At 37.9% G+C, this 15,401-nt stretch overlaps 1 protein-coding gene and 1 long non-coding RNA gene across 2 annotated transcripts; one reads left to right on the top strand and one right to left on the bottom strand.

The window, feature by feature from the left end:
* Positions 1-627: 627 nt before the first annotated feature.
* On the top strand, positions 628-5,583 carry LOC139034799 (uncharacterized). Its single transcript, XR_011487350.1, has 2 exons — positions 628-740; positions 3,550-5,583. It is a non-coding gene; the product is annotated as an uncharacterized lncRNA (long non-coding RNA).
* A 538-nt stretch (positions 5,584-6,121) lies between these two features.
* On the bottom strand, positions 6,122-10,285 carry YAE1 (YAE1 maturation factor of ABCE1). The gene is made up of 3 exons (XM_020885361.2): positions 10,090-10,285; positions 8,553-8,674; positions 6,122-6,749 (listed from the first exon to the last, which is right to left on the bottom strand). The coding sequence occupies exons 1-3, from the start codon at positions 10,216-10,218 to the stop codon at positions 6,320-6,322; spliced, it is 681 nt and encodes a 226-aa protein (XP_020741020.2). The 5' UTR covers positions 10,219-10,285; the 3' UTR covers positions 6,122-6,319.
* Positions 10,286-15,401: the final 5,116 nt, after the last annotated feature.

Below are 15,401 nucleotides of genomic sequence, written 5' to 3'. Positions count from 1 at the left end.
TTGCTGTCTCTATCTTCCTATCCCTAAATCCTGAGTTTGTATCTGTGCATGTGAGAGAGATTAATGTTTGAAACAGTTTAGGCACAGTCCTGACAAAGTAGAAAGCTTCATGCATGTAAAATTGTAATTTTACATCACTTCTGATTGAAGGTTATATGCTTTGAGTTCTAGGCATTTTTTTTTTTTTTAAGGCATTTATTTTTATGTCTCAGGGATTTGGAGAATAAATGGTGCTTTTTTCCTGCCACCAGGTTTTCTTATGATTGGTTATTTCGATTGAGAAAAATTCTCAGCCTGAAAGTATGAGTTGCTTAGTTGTGTCTGACTCTTTGTAACCCCATGGACTGTAGCCCACCAGGCTCCCCTCTGTCCATTGGATTCTCCAGGAAAGAATACTGGAGTGGAGTATCCAGAACCCGGGTCTCCCTCTTTTAAAAAAAGCAGGGAGAGTGCAGCTTACCTTTTTGAATTTTTTTTTTACATACTCCAGAAACCTCTCCCTATCCTCCCAATCTTAAAAAAGACTCAATTTGTTTGGCATAGATAGCTTCAGGAATAATCACTGGCTTCCTGTCTTGTGAGCACAATAGGTATCAGGATGCACCAGCACCACCCAGTGGCCTTGAACTAATTCAACAGCTCTTGGAAATAAACCAGATCCAGAAGTTCAGGGCTGGTCTCTCAATTGTGAAATGTCTACAAAAGGAATAGGATTCAACTTCTGCAGATCTGAATTTGCTGTGAGTAGTTCTAATTATACTTTAATCTTCTTTATGAAAGAGCAGACTATAGGGCAAGAAAACAGAGTTTGGTGTATGTTAAGGACTCTAGGCTCTTTTTGGCAGATCTGTAGCAATACATACTCTTGCCAGTGGTGAACTCACACTCTAAAGTAGGAAATTTATGAAAGTGAAAGAAACATTACGGCAATGAGTGACACAAATTATCCTCTCCACGAGGACTGTAGAAAGTCTAAGGAGTCCATGGAGACTTTAGTTTCTGTATATGCAGAACACACCTTTTGTTAACACTTTCTAGATGATATTCTCCCAATAGGAAATGGAATTTAATTTCTTGTATAGCAAACAAATTTTTCTCTTCTTGTAAATGCTGGTTACTATACATGTTATAGAAATAATACTTGCTGACTAGGTAAGATTGGAAAAATGCAGAAATGTAGAAATTAACAGCAAGGGGAAATACAGTTCATAGTCCCTTCACTAAACACAGTCACTGCTGCCGTGTTATTATTTCGTACACATTTACCCAGAGCACCAATTCTGCAGGTACAATTGCTTTGCTTTCCATCTCAATTGGCCCGTTTAATATCTGTGATTGGATAAGTCAGTCTTCTTGGGCTCTGGTTTCTTCATCTCTAGGATGAGGATAATGAACAGTCTTGATGCTTAGGGACATTATGAGGATTAAACAAGTAATACAGGTGAAATTTTCACAACACTGCCTGTATATCCTGTATACCATGTTAGCTCTTAACTTCCCACTCCTCTATTTCCTCCAACTCCTTCTTATTGTCGTTAGACACCTATACCAGGCAGTCTGCTAGAAACTATTTGTATATCTTCCAGTTTTTTCTTTTGTAGTATCTTTCTGTCCTTAGTAACTAAATCTGTTCAAATAAAATTTTTATCACTAAAAATTATACTGTAGTATTCATAAGTGTGATTTTTAGCAACTGGTAAATATATTGTCTTAGTGCCACTATTTAGCTTAGTAGAAGACAAACACAGAATTTGTATATGTGGATTCTTATTAACATGCAAAATGAAAAGGAAAAAAAATTTATAAGGCAAACATAAAGGTTTGTTTTCTCGTCTAAAAATAAAATATAACGTGATGCATTTTGGAATTCTAAATTTCTCATTTCATTTTCACTGTGGCTAGTAGATACAGTAATTTTTTCCTCTCATCAAGCAGCACATATGCATCTATATACAGGGTGCGATGGTAAGTGCTGGGGATATAGTGATGAATAAGGTACTTCCGCATAAATCTGAAGTCAGAGGTACTCAAAGTGATGCAGAGGGAACACTGGGATGGGCAATAACCTCTGCCTAAGATAGGTAAAATTTGAGTTAGGATTGACAGATAAATAGGACTTTGTTGGGAAAGAATGACGTGGAAGGAATGTTGGGAAGGAATGATGGTCTTCTACTCTTCTAGGTAGAAGAGTCAGAGTGAGTAGATTTAGAAGTTGGGAATTGTCCACAAAGCACTGCAGTATATAAAGAAGTGCAGAGTGTCTGTGGGCACAGTGGAGCAGGATTCAGGATGACAAAGACTGACAGTGCTGCTTGGGTCTGGAAATGAAATTCAAGTTTATAATTTACCCAGTAGAAGCAAGTAGTAATGAGTAGGACAAAGAGAAAAAGTGCCGCTGCAGAAGGCAGGCAGGGAGAATGTAAAGGCAGATGCCCAGTGACAGAGCAGACAAGTAAGAAGACTAGAAACCAGTCAGTCAGGGCATCTGTATGATTCAGCAGCCACCAGTGGCCTTGGCAAAAAGTAGTTTGAAGCTGAGGAGTGAATGGGGAAAAAATAATTTGAGACAGTGACAGCAGACTCTTCTTCCAGAAGGTTTGTTGAGAAAAGGCAGTAAATAAGGGCAAAAAAAAAGTAAAGTAATTATGGCATGATTCATGATATATGATATATTCATGACAAAGACTTGAGAATTTCTGTAGAGCAAGAAATCTGAATGGTAGTTTATTAACATGACATACGATGTTCACTTCATCTACTGGTCAGAAATTAAGAATCTCTCTCTAAAATACAAGTGAAAACTCATAGCGGTCAGAAGGACCATCATTAAAAAGTCTACAGATGGCAAATGCGGGAGAGTGTGTGGAGAAAAGGGAGTCCTCTTACACTGTTGGTGGGAATGCAAATTAGTGCAGCCACTATGCAGAACAGTATGGAGTTTCCTTAAAAAAACTAAAAATGGAGTTACCATATGATCCAGCAATCCAGTAAATGCCCTATTCCTGGGCAAATACATAGACAAAACTATAATTTAAAAAGATACATGCACCCCTATGTTCATAGCAGCACTGTTCACAATAGACAAAACATGGAAACAATTAAATGTCCCTGGAGAGATGAATGGATAAAGATGTGGTACAAATATACAATGGAACACTGCTCAGCCATTTAAAAAATAAATAATGCCACTTGCAGCAACATAGATGGAACTAGAGGTTATCAAACTAAGTGAAGTCAGGAGAAAGACAAACATCATATGACATTACTTATACGTGGAATCTAAAATATGACAAAATGAACTTATCTACAAAACAGAAACAGACTCACAGACATAAGAGAACAGACCTGTGGTTGCCAAGAGGGAGGCGATGGCAGGGAGGGATGGATAAGAAGTTTGGGATTAGCAGATGCAAACTATTATATACAGAATGGATAAACAAGGTCCTACTATATAGCACAGGCAGCTATGTTCAATATCCTGTAGTAAACAATAATGGAAAAGAATTTGAAAAAAGAATATCTCTCTATATTTATTTCTCTTTATCTTAGACTGGAACACAAAGCTTTAATTAGTTTGAAGATAGGTGAAAATCACAGCTTGGACTTTGTTCAAGGCTTTTATTTTGGTGTACCACAAAAGCATCCGGGAGTTGGTGATGGACAGGGAGGCCTGGAGTGCTGCGATTCATGGGGTTGCAAAGAGTCAGACATGACTGAGCGACTGTACTGAATTGAACTGAACCGAAGGATATAAATGAGGTAAGGATGAGGTAGGTGAATTCAGCTGCCCACTGTCCACTTGTCTGTGTATCACAAAAATTTTGGTGGCTTCAACAGCTTTGTCAGAGAAGAATAGCATTGTGGGCTTAAAAAAACCCAACAACAAATAAAAAACTCCAGGTATGTCAGCATCTAGAAATAACTTATTTAACGTGAAAATTCTGTTTTTAAGGAAACCACATCACCCAGCTTAATGTCTGGATCCTGGGTCTTGAAACTCTTGGCTCTATCTTCTCTGGGGCAATCTTGCTTTACATTTATGTTTATCTAGGGTCTTTTCAAGGCAAGAATTGGTAGGCCTACAGTATACAAGGCAGGGTAAAAGACACAAGGCAAGGTTTCTTGCTGGTTTTAGTACAGAGGCTCAGGAAACACAGGTATAAAATGAGCATTCCATTACTTTGTCTCTGCAGTTCAGGAACTTCTGTGTTTTTCACAAGGTAATGTAAACTTAAAGAGATGTTTTCAATCTAACAGCCTCATTTAACTCACCTAATTCTCTTGGCTCCCTTTTCTGTGAACATCTACACAGAATACCCTATTTTCAGTGGCGCCAAAGGTTATCTTCAGGGAATTTTGTCAGGGTGAGCCCAGATAAAATCTCTAGATTTGCTGCACTCATGAAATTTTTATTCAGGGTGACCTTCTAGAGATATATTATTAAAGATGGGTATATTTCATATCTAAGACTTTAGAGACTGCTTATAATATTCCAGGTGGATTTGAGAGATTTTTGCTGCATTTTCATACATATGGTAACAGTATCTGTGTAACAAGGCAAAATTATTAAATCTCTGAAGTAGTATTTACATCTAGAGAGATGTAATCAGATACTTTTTAAAAACCAGCTATCAAATATCACTTGTTATCTTCAGTATGTTTTAGTAAATTCTAAACACTACGGTTTTCTAATTTCAAATTTGTTGCTTCAATTTCATAATGTTTGGTGAACTTTAAGGAAGTTCAAGATTGCAGTAGTACATTTTCTTGATCTCCCGAAATACCTCTTCTATCAGATAAAACTGTCGTTTAGAGTAGATCATAGATATGAGTTAAGGCTATCAGTGTGGGGCAATCATTTGGGTGTCACTGAAGTCGGATTTGTTACATAAATTTGTGTTTCAGGCAAAAGAGTGATGGAAAACTTTTTCCTGATCTTATATGCTTAGGTCCTAGAGCAAAAATCTGAATCAATTTTGTCTATGCTAGACTAAGAATATTGCTACAAGGTAATAAAGAAGTCAGTGGCTTCAATGTTTTATTACTAAATAAATATGAAGGAAAACTGCAGTTTAGGAATAATCTGGCACAATGTCAAGCAATACTACTAACTTGTTAAAACCTGGAAAACTAGGTAAGTGCTTGAACATGAAATGGATTTTCTGTATTTTTCTCGGAATTGTGTCCTTACTTCTAATCATCACAAAACTGAAACAAACTTTAACAAATATCCTATGATATCACTTATATGTGGAATCTAAAAAAATTATGCAAATAGATACAGACTCACAGACACAGAAAACAAACTTATAGTTACTAAAAGGAGAAAGGAGGTGGGGATAAATCGGGAATTTCGAATTAACATGTGCACACTACCATATATAAAATAGATACAAAGAGTCTACTGTATAGCACACAAAACTATATTCAATGTTTTGTAATACCCTATAATGGAAAAAAATAAGTAACTGAATCACTTTGCTTTTCACCTGAAACATTATAAAAAAATTACACTTCAACAAAGAATCAGTAATACTTAAATAAAAAAACTAAAGCAAACTTTAGAACTGGTTTTAATTATCAGTATAAACATGTCTTCAGCTTTACGCTTATTAGCCTCTTAATTTCAGTATAATACATCTACATATGCATATATATCGGTATGTGTCTATTCACAACTTTAGCCATTAGGTTATTTTTTGTAACTCGGTCTGATGAGTTGATGAGGTCCTCATCAGAAGACAACGCGTCAGGAGCAGAACGTAGGGCTAAGTCCTCACAAAAGCCCAGCTGATGCGTGAACGCATGGGTGTGAGCCCTGAGGGTCTGCTTACCCTTGGGCCTTTGTCAACAGTAAGATTACAGCACCACACGATCTGAGACTGGCTGAATCTGAGACTCAGAACCGCAGATATGGAGGCACAGCTGTAAGTAGTATGCAGGTTTTTTTTTTACTGCATGGTGGATGGGTATCTTTAAAACCTGTGTTGTTCTAGGGTCAACTGTAGTCTGATTCTTCTTCATTTCTGATAGTAATGAGTCCTCAGAAATTTGAAGATGAAGACAACTGAAATTTTTGAGCATACCTTAAGCCACATAAAAATTACCAGTGACAAAGAAAGAAGGATTATATTACATTTAATAGTATTAATTTTGAAGATATTTCAACATTACATGCAGGGATACCCTTACAAAGTGAAGTGTAGGAATCAGTGCAAATTTTGGTTAGCTTGTTCAGAAACAAAATGTTCTAAATATGTTCTGAACATTGCTTCCATTTTTTTTTTTTTTGCTTCCAATATTAAAGTGAAGGTAATTTTTATAGTTGTTTGAGGTGTTGTAATATGTCTACTGATACTCCCAGCTGTTTTACCAAACTGGCTGTCTGTTCTAAAATCCAAGTGAGGCTTGGGTTTTCAGGGTGTGCATGCTCCTGGGCTCTACAACATTCTAAAGATGAACAATCTACCAGACTAAGATTCTTACTACAGTTTTTGTTAAACTCAGCATTATTTTCACAGAATCTTTCATCTTTAGCTTCATCAATCTTTTCCTCAGCTGGAGCTACATGACAAAGGTCCATATCCTGAATGGAGTCCAATAAATCTACAACATGTGGCTGTGAAGTGATTGATTTCAGATGTCTGAGCACATACTCTTCACACTGGCCAACTGCATCCAGAAGATTATTTATTTTACTGATCAAAGCCGAACTATTATCATGAAGGTGACACCAGGAGAGCAAAGCACTGAACAAAAATATAAATAAGAGTTAAAGAGGAAAAAACATTAAACAATCAAAGGCTTTTAGAATTTTTGAAGCTAAGGCTTACATGTTTCTCTTCTAGATAACATCATGCAAAAATTATTAATAGCAATGTGAGTCAAAATCAGGAAAGTAATGATGGTAAAATAAGATTATAAATATAAAAACATTATCTTTCAACAGAAATTAAAACAACTGGAGTTAATCATATAAACTGTTTATAATTCATAATCCCTCCTCCACAGGTCCTCATCTATTTTTCCTGATTTTATTTTCCCCTTATGATTGTGTAGCTTCTGTTGAAGATGGATACAACTCAAGAGAAAGAAAAAATCTGAAAAATTAGTTTTTCTTTTAAAGGCAGCAACCAGCTTCTAAACTAGTGATTCTCAATCCTGGATGCACATCAGAATTACCTGGAAAACTTTTAAACTTTATCAAGGTCCAGGTCACACCCGAGACCAATTAAATCGGAATCTCTGGGGGTGTTATTTTTTTAAAGCTTCCCAGCTGATAGCAAGGTGTAACCAAGGTTAAAAATCAGTTATAACCGTTATATACGTTATATACATTATATACGTTATAACCGTATAGCTGACATCAAAACTGAAGGTGAAGGGGAAAAAAACTTTTGAGACAACTCACTTTTCCAACTTTGTTAGAGTAGATACTTTGCTAACAAGTTTATTGAAGAAGGTTAGAATTCTTCCAGTCCTAATTATTTTTCTTTATTTTTCTTTTTAGTATAGATAATACTTTTACTTTCCTACATTTATATTATTCATGTCACGAAATAATGGTGGTTGTGAAAAGTAATAATGTTAGCAACAAGTTTTTTTGTTTTTTTGGCCATGTCACACAGCTTGTGGTAACTTAGTTCCCAGACCAGGGACTGAACCCAGACCATGAAAATGAAAGCATGAAGTCCAAATCCACTGCATTGCCAGCAGACAGCCTGCAATAAGCTTTTAGGAAGCTTATTAAAAGAGCTTATAAAAAATTAATTTAACTTGATGTGAAGATGAACACATGATCATTTTCTTACTATAGTATACTATAAATGCTGATTCCTGACAGCTGAATTTTATAAAACCTCAAATGTAATGAACTTTTGTATTGATAACTTTTTTCTAATTTTCTTTTTTCTTGGCTGTGCTGCCTTATGGCATATGGGATCGTCATCTCCTGACAAGGGATCAAACCTGCATCCCCTGCATTGGAAGTACAGACAAGAGTCTTAACTACTGGACTGCCAGGGAAGTCTCTGTCCTGTTTTGATAACTTTCCTAGCTCCATGTGCCTTTGGACCACTTGGTTCTAACACATGACATTGTTCCTATGAAATCCTGACAGGTGTTCAAAGTTCAGGAATAAAGTAAATGGAATAATTTTTCTGTTACTGGCTATACTCTTCATCAGGTACTTCTAGTCTAGACATCTGTTTTATTGTGTTCTGCCACATGTGCAAGAATAAAAGCGTTACCCCAAACCTGAAGATCTTTTCAATTACTTTGAGATACAGATTGGTGGTGGTTTAGGTAGCAAAAAAGAAGACACCTTTGTATCATTTCTTTGCAATAAAAGACAACATCTGGCTCACATATTAAAGTTGATAACTACTGACTTTTTGAAGGCAATTTTAGTCTATGCTCTGCAGTACCCCTTTGTGGATTTAACACTAGGCGAAACACTTCAGCTTACACTTTATTTTTACATATTACTTCCATCAAAACCCTCCACTACTACAAAGGTTAAAATAATTCAGCACTTAAGTTTTAAAAATTACCTCAATGTTCCTCTAAGTTGTCCATAGTTTATGATGACTTCTGCACCTTCCTTATAACCTTGATTGAAGCCTTGCTGAAGAGTAACTGCTTTGCCAGCATCTATTCCATCTCTGTAGCCTTCCTAAAAATAAGCAATGAAGAATTACAGCTGTAACTAACACCAAGTAAACCAGTGTAGGTTTTTCTAGAAAGTCACAGAACCAATTTAGAAACTGATGAAACAGACCTCTACTATGTTATTTAACATCATGGTTCTATAACATATGGCATAATCACACAACCAAAGTAGACTATGCTTCTCATAACAGTTTATTGTTGGTTTATCCCGTTTTTGTAGTCTAGATTTATTGGACACATTTTAAAATACTGATTCTACATATTAAAAAAAAAAAATCCATGTTAGCAATAGCTCCACAGAAAGGAAACATGGAGAATTAGGTGTCTGGTCCTTTAGAAACTGGTTTGGTGTAGGTGGGTAAGGCAGGGCAGGGTTACCAAGGTCTTGGAACTGGAGTAGGGAAAGAGGAAATTGGTATAGTAAAAGGAAGATGAGAAGTCTGGTTTTAGAAATTTTACTTGATTTAAAAATTTACCTTAATTTAAGTAAACTGAAAATCCTCTGTGTGCAAGGATTTTGTCTTGCCACAACACTCAAAAGGTGCTCAATACTTACTGGTTTAGCCTCAGCTTCACGTAAGGCATTTCTGAAGTTAACAACATTGTTGTTGTGCTAAGCAAATACTATTTTACTGAGACATTAAACAAGGGCAGATTTAATGGCAATTTAATGGTTGGCAAGGACACTAGCTGGCACAGATCTCACCATTTGTTCCTCACCCTGAACTAAGCTGTGAGAGCTCCACCTGGAAACTGTGTGTGTAGTGTTAAGCTGAGACTCAATGAATAGTAAGACAAATTAGAGATGGATAATTCACACCCAACGAATTAAAAAAAAAGAAACATTAATACTCCCTTATGTAGCCACCACCATTCCTTATTTTGTTCAGTCGCTCAGCCTCGTCTGACTCTGTGACCCCATTCCTTATTAGCTTTCTCTTACTGCCCTTTGACAACATTCTTAAGTTCACTTTTTCCATTTGTCCTGATTAACACTACTTCTAACTTTAGGCCCACTCATTCAAGCAATCCATGTCAACTGCCTACATGTCCTTTGACAGACATAATTAGAACAGCGTAAAGGTTTCTCGTCCACCCCTTTCCCTCTGATGCCCATCAAACCGAAATCTCTCCAGTCTTTGACAAAGGTTATTTTGTTCGGTCCCCAGTGTCCATCCAACACACTCCACGGGCGCTCGAGGAAAACACCCTTTGGTGTCGCACGGTTTCAAGTAACCCACTGGGAAACCCTAGCAGGACGTGGGCCAGACTGAATGGTAAGGGAGAGGGAGGGCAGCGCCAGGCCAGCCCGTGACTACTCCGGCCTTCATCCTGGGACCCCACCTCCTCACAACTCCCAGCTCCAGTCCTAACAACCCGGTACAGCAATGGATCCCCGCCCCCTCCACGCAGCTTTACTTTGACTCGTCTCTGCATGTGGCTCCGCCATTCCCGCTGCACCAGGAGCGACTCATCGGCTTCCTCGTCAAACACGTCCCCCTCCTCTTCAGCACCTTGGACCAAAGATACAGCTTGAACCCACGACATCACTGAGGCAACCGCAGGGCCGCCGGACGCCGGAAGGGCCCGTAACTCCTTCCTGTCCGAGGGGCGGGGCGAAGACAGAGGGCGGAGCTCGCGGCACCGCTGCGCGTGCGCGAAGATGTGCGCGGTGTCTGAAGGTTGAGACGGGTCCACAGGGTGGTCGCAGATCCCGGGAAGGTTCTGGCTCCCGCCCGAGGTTTTTGCTCCCCGATATTTGGAAGTACCCTTACTAAGCTGTAACTGTCACCGTGCACTTGTGGGCGAGGCGGGTTCCTCCCACGTGGAACCCCTCTGACCTTGACAGCGGAAGGCAGCGCCAACGTTCCGTGAAACACTTGCCCTTCTACCATGGTGGCTGCTGGGGTCTGGGTTTTGAAGACGCGTGCATTGGCAAAACCCTTCGAGGTAGTTCTTTTGAGGGACTCCGTCATTTTAGAATCCCCCTCATTGCATTGGAGAAGGAAATGGCAACCCACTCCAGTGTTCTTGCCCGGAGAATCCCAGGGACGGGGGAGCCTGGTGGTCTTCCGTCTTTGGGGTCGCACAGAGTCGGACACGACTGAAGCGACTTAGCAGCAGCAACGGCAGTGCATTTAAAGGTTTGGACTGCCCGACTGTTTTAATTGTTACGAGAGTGGAACAAAGGACATTAAAGAAGATATTGCAGCCCTTTTGAGATCAGTAAATATAAAGTGCGTATATAAAACGAAAGGTATTTCTCATTGATTCACAGCACCCTTCTCTGACTTCTGTTCCTTCTGAAATGCCAGAAAAGACTACTGGTGAGGATGGAGACTTGTTTTTAAATAGAACTCAGCACCAGCACTGTTCCGAACTGTAGTAGGTGTTGAAACAAAAGTTAATGAATGAATGGATACCATCAGTATTCCTGTTTGGCCCTTTGCGTGCTCATGTGGTAGTCTGTGCTCATAGCTCAGTCCTGTGTGACTCTGCAACCCCACAGACTGTAGCCCTACAGGCTCCTCTGTGCATTGAATTCTCCAGGGAAGAATTCTGGAGTGGGTAGCCATTTCCTCTTCCAAGGGATCTCCCCTACCCGGGGATGGAACCAGGGCCTCCTGCATTGCAGGCGGATTCTTCACAGTTTGAGCCACCAAGGAAGCTCATGTGGTAATGATTTACTTAGCTCACAAATTTCCTTGAATAATTTGCATTGTGCCAGGCACCGTTATATGCTTTTGAAATACATCGGTGAACAACACACAGAAGTCCCAGCTCTAACATTCATGAGGAATTGCCAGAGGATAAGCAATAAACACTATATAAGTAAATTATACCATTTGTTACAAGATTAGGATACATGCTATGAAAAAATATTTAAAAACAAGCAAAGTAAAGAGAGCTATGGGTATGTGTGTGAGTGAGGGCAATTGGGTAGTACACGTTATTATTTTAAATGTTCAGAGAAAATCTTTTGTACATATTTAATATATGAAAAATATGTGCTATGCTTGGTAGGTCCATGGAACAGGTATAAAAACGTTGTATGCTTTGTAACAAAAAACCTTAATAAACTAATCATAATCCAATATAATTGATAATAAATAATAAGTTACTCCAATAATTATAATTTAAATATAACATTGGACATATAAGCATCTTCCTAAATAACATTTGAATCAAAAAGTAAATAAAAATTAAAACAACATAATAAACAATAAAAATCAGAATAATTCGTACCATAAAAACCTTGAGAACAAATGAAAGCTGTCTTATTAGGCAATTCTGGAGGCTTTAATGTTTTTATTATTAAAGAAGAAAGAAAAAAAAGAATTACTATGTATCTTAGTTAGAAACAAACTGATAGTAAGTGAAGCAGTAAAGAAAACAATTGGAATTAATAAAATACAAACACCCAAACTTGCATAAATAATTCGAAAAGCTGGTTGTTTGAAAACATCAATAAAACAGACAATCCTTTTCTGACCCTGATATAAAAAAAAAGAACAAAATTATACAAGATAAAAATGAGAAGGAAGGTAATGATATAGAAAAAAATCAAATATTATAAATTACTGAAAATTGTGACACATTTGAAAACAGGTGATGTGAATGACTTCCTAATAAAATTTATCAAGCAAGTACAAAACATGAAGAAACTAATTACCATAGAAAAATTGGAGATTAACTACTATAAAAATAGCATGGAGATGAGAATTTCACAGTTAAATATTTTAAATCCTTTTTAATCTTTAAAGAATGATGGATAAATAAATATTATTTTTTACTCCTGTACGGCACAGAAAAAGAAACTCCCTAAATCATTTCATGAAACCAGCTTTACTCTCATCTGCTAAAGTTAATATGAAAGAACTCCCAAAGTTCAAGTTAGCTTATGAATATGTATTTAAAAAATAATCCAGTAGCTTATCAAAGGAATAATTCAAGAGGTTTTATTTCATGAACGCAAATTGTTGCAATATTAGTGAAAAGTGAAGTCTCTCAGTCATGTCTGACTCTTTGCGACCCTGTGGACTGTAGCCTACCAGGCTCCTCCGTCCATGGGATTCTCCAGGCGTTGCAATATACGAAACCTATATTTCACTGCATCATCAATTTAAAAGAGAAACCATGTATTGTACTAATAAAAGCAAAAAAGTCAATTGGGTTTCCCAGGTGGGTCAGTGGTAAAAAATTCTCCTGCCAATGCAGGAAACTCAAGAGACACTGGTTCAGTCCCTGGGTTGGGAAGATCCCCTGGAGTAGGAAATGGCAACCCACCCAAGTATTCTTGCCTGGAAAATTCCACGGACAGAGGAGCCTGGTGGGCTACAGTCCATGGGGCCGAAAAGAGTCAGACATGACTGAGCACACACACACACTTAAAATTTAAAAGAAAGAATCATTCTTAACAAAATAATATAGAAAACACAAACTGATAAGGATTTTATAAGTCCAACAGCAAGTACTATACTAAACATTCAGATGTTATTTCCCTTAAAGTAGGGAAAAGAGAGAACATCTGGTGATCACCATGATTATTCAGCATTCATTTGGAGATTAGTGAATGCAAAAGAGATGTAAACAAAATAATCTATATAAATGTTGGATAATAAGAAATGAAGTTATTTTTATTTCTTGCTGTTTATGTGATTGCATACCTAAGTGAAGCGAGTGAAAGTTGCTCAGTCATGTCTGACTCTTTGTGACCCCATGGACTATATAGTCCATGGGATTCTCCAGGCCAGAATACTGGAGTGGGCACTTGTTCCCTTCTCCAAGGGATCTTCCCAACCCAAGGATCAAATCAAGATCTCCCGCATTGCAGGAACCTAGATCTCCTGGATTCTTCTCCATCTGAGCTATAAGGGAAGCCCAAGAATACTGGAGTGGGGAGCCTATCCCTTCTCCAGCAGATCTTGCCTGACCCAGGAATCAAACCAGGATCTCCTGCATTGCAGGCAGATTCTTTACCAACTGAGCTGTTAAGGAAGCCCAAGACTAAGACTTCAGTTAAAAACAAAATGAATAAAGGAATTCGAGAAGTTTTCTGGATATAGGAAGAATAAATTGATCAATAATAGCCTTTTTATTTTTTTTAGCAATAACCATCTAAAAGCATAGATTAGATAAATATTCCACTTGCAATGCCCATGAATACTATTAGATATAGTGTTTATATATTCAGTATTTGGTATTTATTAGTATAGTTTTTATAAACACTGTGAATACATTTTAAAAAGTCAATTTTATTAAAGTATAATTTACATACAGTACTATGCATAGGGTCATGAAAGAGAGTTCTGACAAAATGTAGTCCACTGGAGAAGGTAATGGCAAACCACTTCAGTATTCTTGCCTTGAGAACCTCATGAACAGTATGAAAAGGCAAAAAGATAGGACACTGTAAGATGAACTCCCCAGGTTGGTAGGTGCCCAATATTCTACTGAAGATCAGTGGAGAAATAACTCCAGAAGGAATAAAGAGACAGAGCTAAAGCAGAAACAACACCCAGTTGTGGATGTGACTGGTGATGGAAGCAAGGTCCAATGCTGTAAAGAGCAATATTGCATAGGAACCTGGAATGTTAGGTCTATGAATCAAGACAAATTGAAGTGGTCGAACAGGAGATGGCAAGAGTGAACATCAACATTTTAGGAGTCAGTGAACTAAAAAGGACTGGAATGGGTGAATTTAACTCAGATGACCATTATATCTACTACTGGGGGCAAGGATCCCTTAGAAGAAATGGGAGTAGTCATTATAGTCAACAAAAGAGTCCAAAATGCAGTACTTGGATGCAATCTCAAAAACGACAGAATGATCTCTATTCACTTCCAAGGCAAAGCATTCCATGTCATAGTAATCCAAGTCTATGCCCGGATTAGTAATGCTGAAGAAGCTGAAGTTGAACAGTTCTGTGAAGACCTACAAGACCTTTTAGAACTAACACCCAAGAAAGATGTCCTTTTCATTATAGGGGACTGGAATACAAAAGTAGGAAGTCAAGAAACACCTGGAGTAACAGGCAAATTTGGTTTTGGAGTACAGAATGAAGCAGGGCAAAGGCTAATGCCACTTGTCATAGCAAACACCCTTTTCCAACAACACAAGCGAAGACTCTACACATGGACATCACCAGATGGTCAACACCGAAATCAGATTGATTATGTTTATTGCAGCCAAAGATGGAGAAGTTCTATATAGTCAGGAAAAACAAAACTGGGCGCTGACTGTGGCTCAGATCATGAACTCTTTATTGCCAAATTCAGACTTAAATTGAATAAAGTAGGGAAAACCACTAGGCCATTCAGGTATGACCTAAATCCCTTACGATTATACAGTGGAAGTGAGAAATAGGTTTAAGGGACTAGATCTGGTAGAGTAGCTGAAGAACTATGGACGGAGGTTTGTGACATTGAACAGAAGACAGGGAACAAGATCATCCCCAAGAAAAATAATTGCAAAAAAACAAAATGACTGTCTGAGGAGGCCTTACAAATAGCTGTGAAAAGAAAAGAAGCAAAGGAGAAAAGGAAAGATATACCCATTTGAATGCAGAGTTCCAAAGAATATCAAGGAGAGATAAGAAAGCCTTCCTGAGTGATCAGTGCAAAGAAATAGAGGAAAACAATAGAATGGGAAAGACTAGAGATCTCTTCAAGAAAATTAGAAATACCAAGGGAACATTTCATTTAAAGATGGGCACAATAAAGGACAGAAA

The sequence above is a fragment of the Odocoileus virginianus genome, chromosome 1, assembly GCF_023699985.2.
Source record: "Odocoileus virginianus isolate 20LAN1187 ecotype Illinois chromosome 1, Ovbor_1.2, whole genome shotgun sequence".
Taxonomy (NCBI): domain Eukaryota; kingdom Metazoa; phylum Chordata; class Mammalia; order Artiodactyla; family Cervidae; genus Odocoileus; species Odocoileus virginianus.
Note: the sequence above shows the minus strand (reverse complement) of the source record. Positions and strands in the feature narration are given on the sequence as shown.

Excerpts from the sequence above, each read along its gene's own strand:
- YAE1 (XM_020885361.2), bottom strand. The coding sequence starts at position 10,218 with ATGTCGTGGGTTCAAGCTGTATCTTTGGTCCAAGGTGCTGAAGAGGAG. Across the intron at positions 8,675-10,089 it reads ACATGCAGAGACGAGTCAAA|GAAGGCTACAGAGATGGAAT; the intron begins GTAAAGCTGCGT and ends GCTTATTTTTAG. Across the intron at positions 6,750-8,552 it reads CAACTTAGAGGAACATTGAG|TGCTTTGCTCTCCTGGTGTC; the intron begins GTAATTTTTAAA and ends ATTTTTGTTCAG.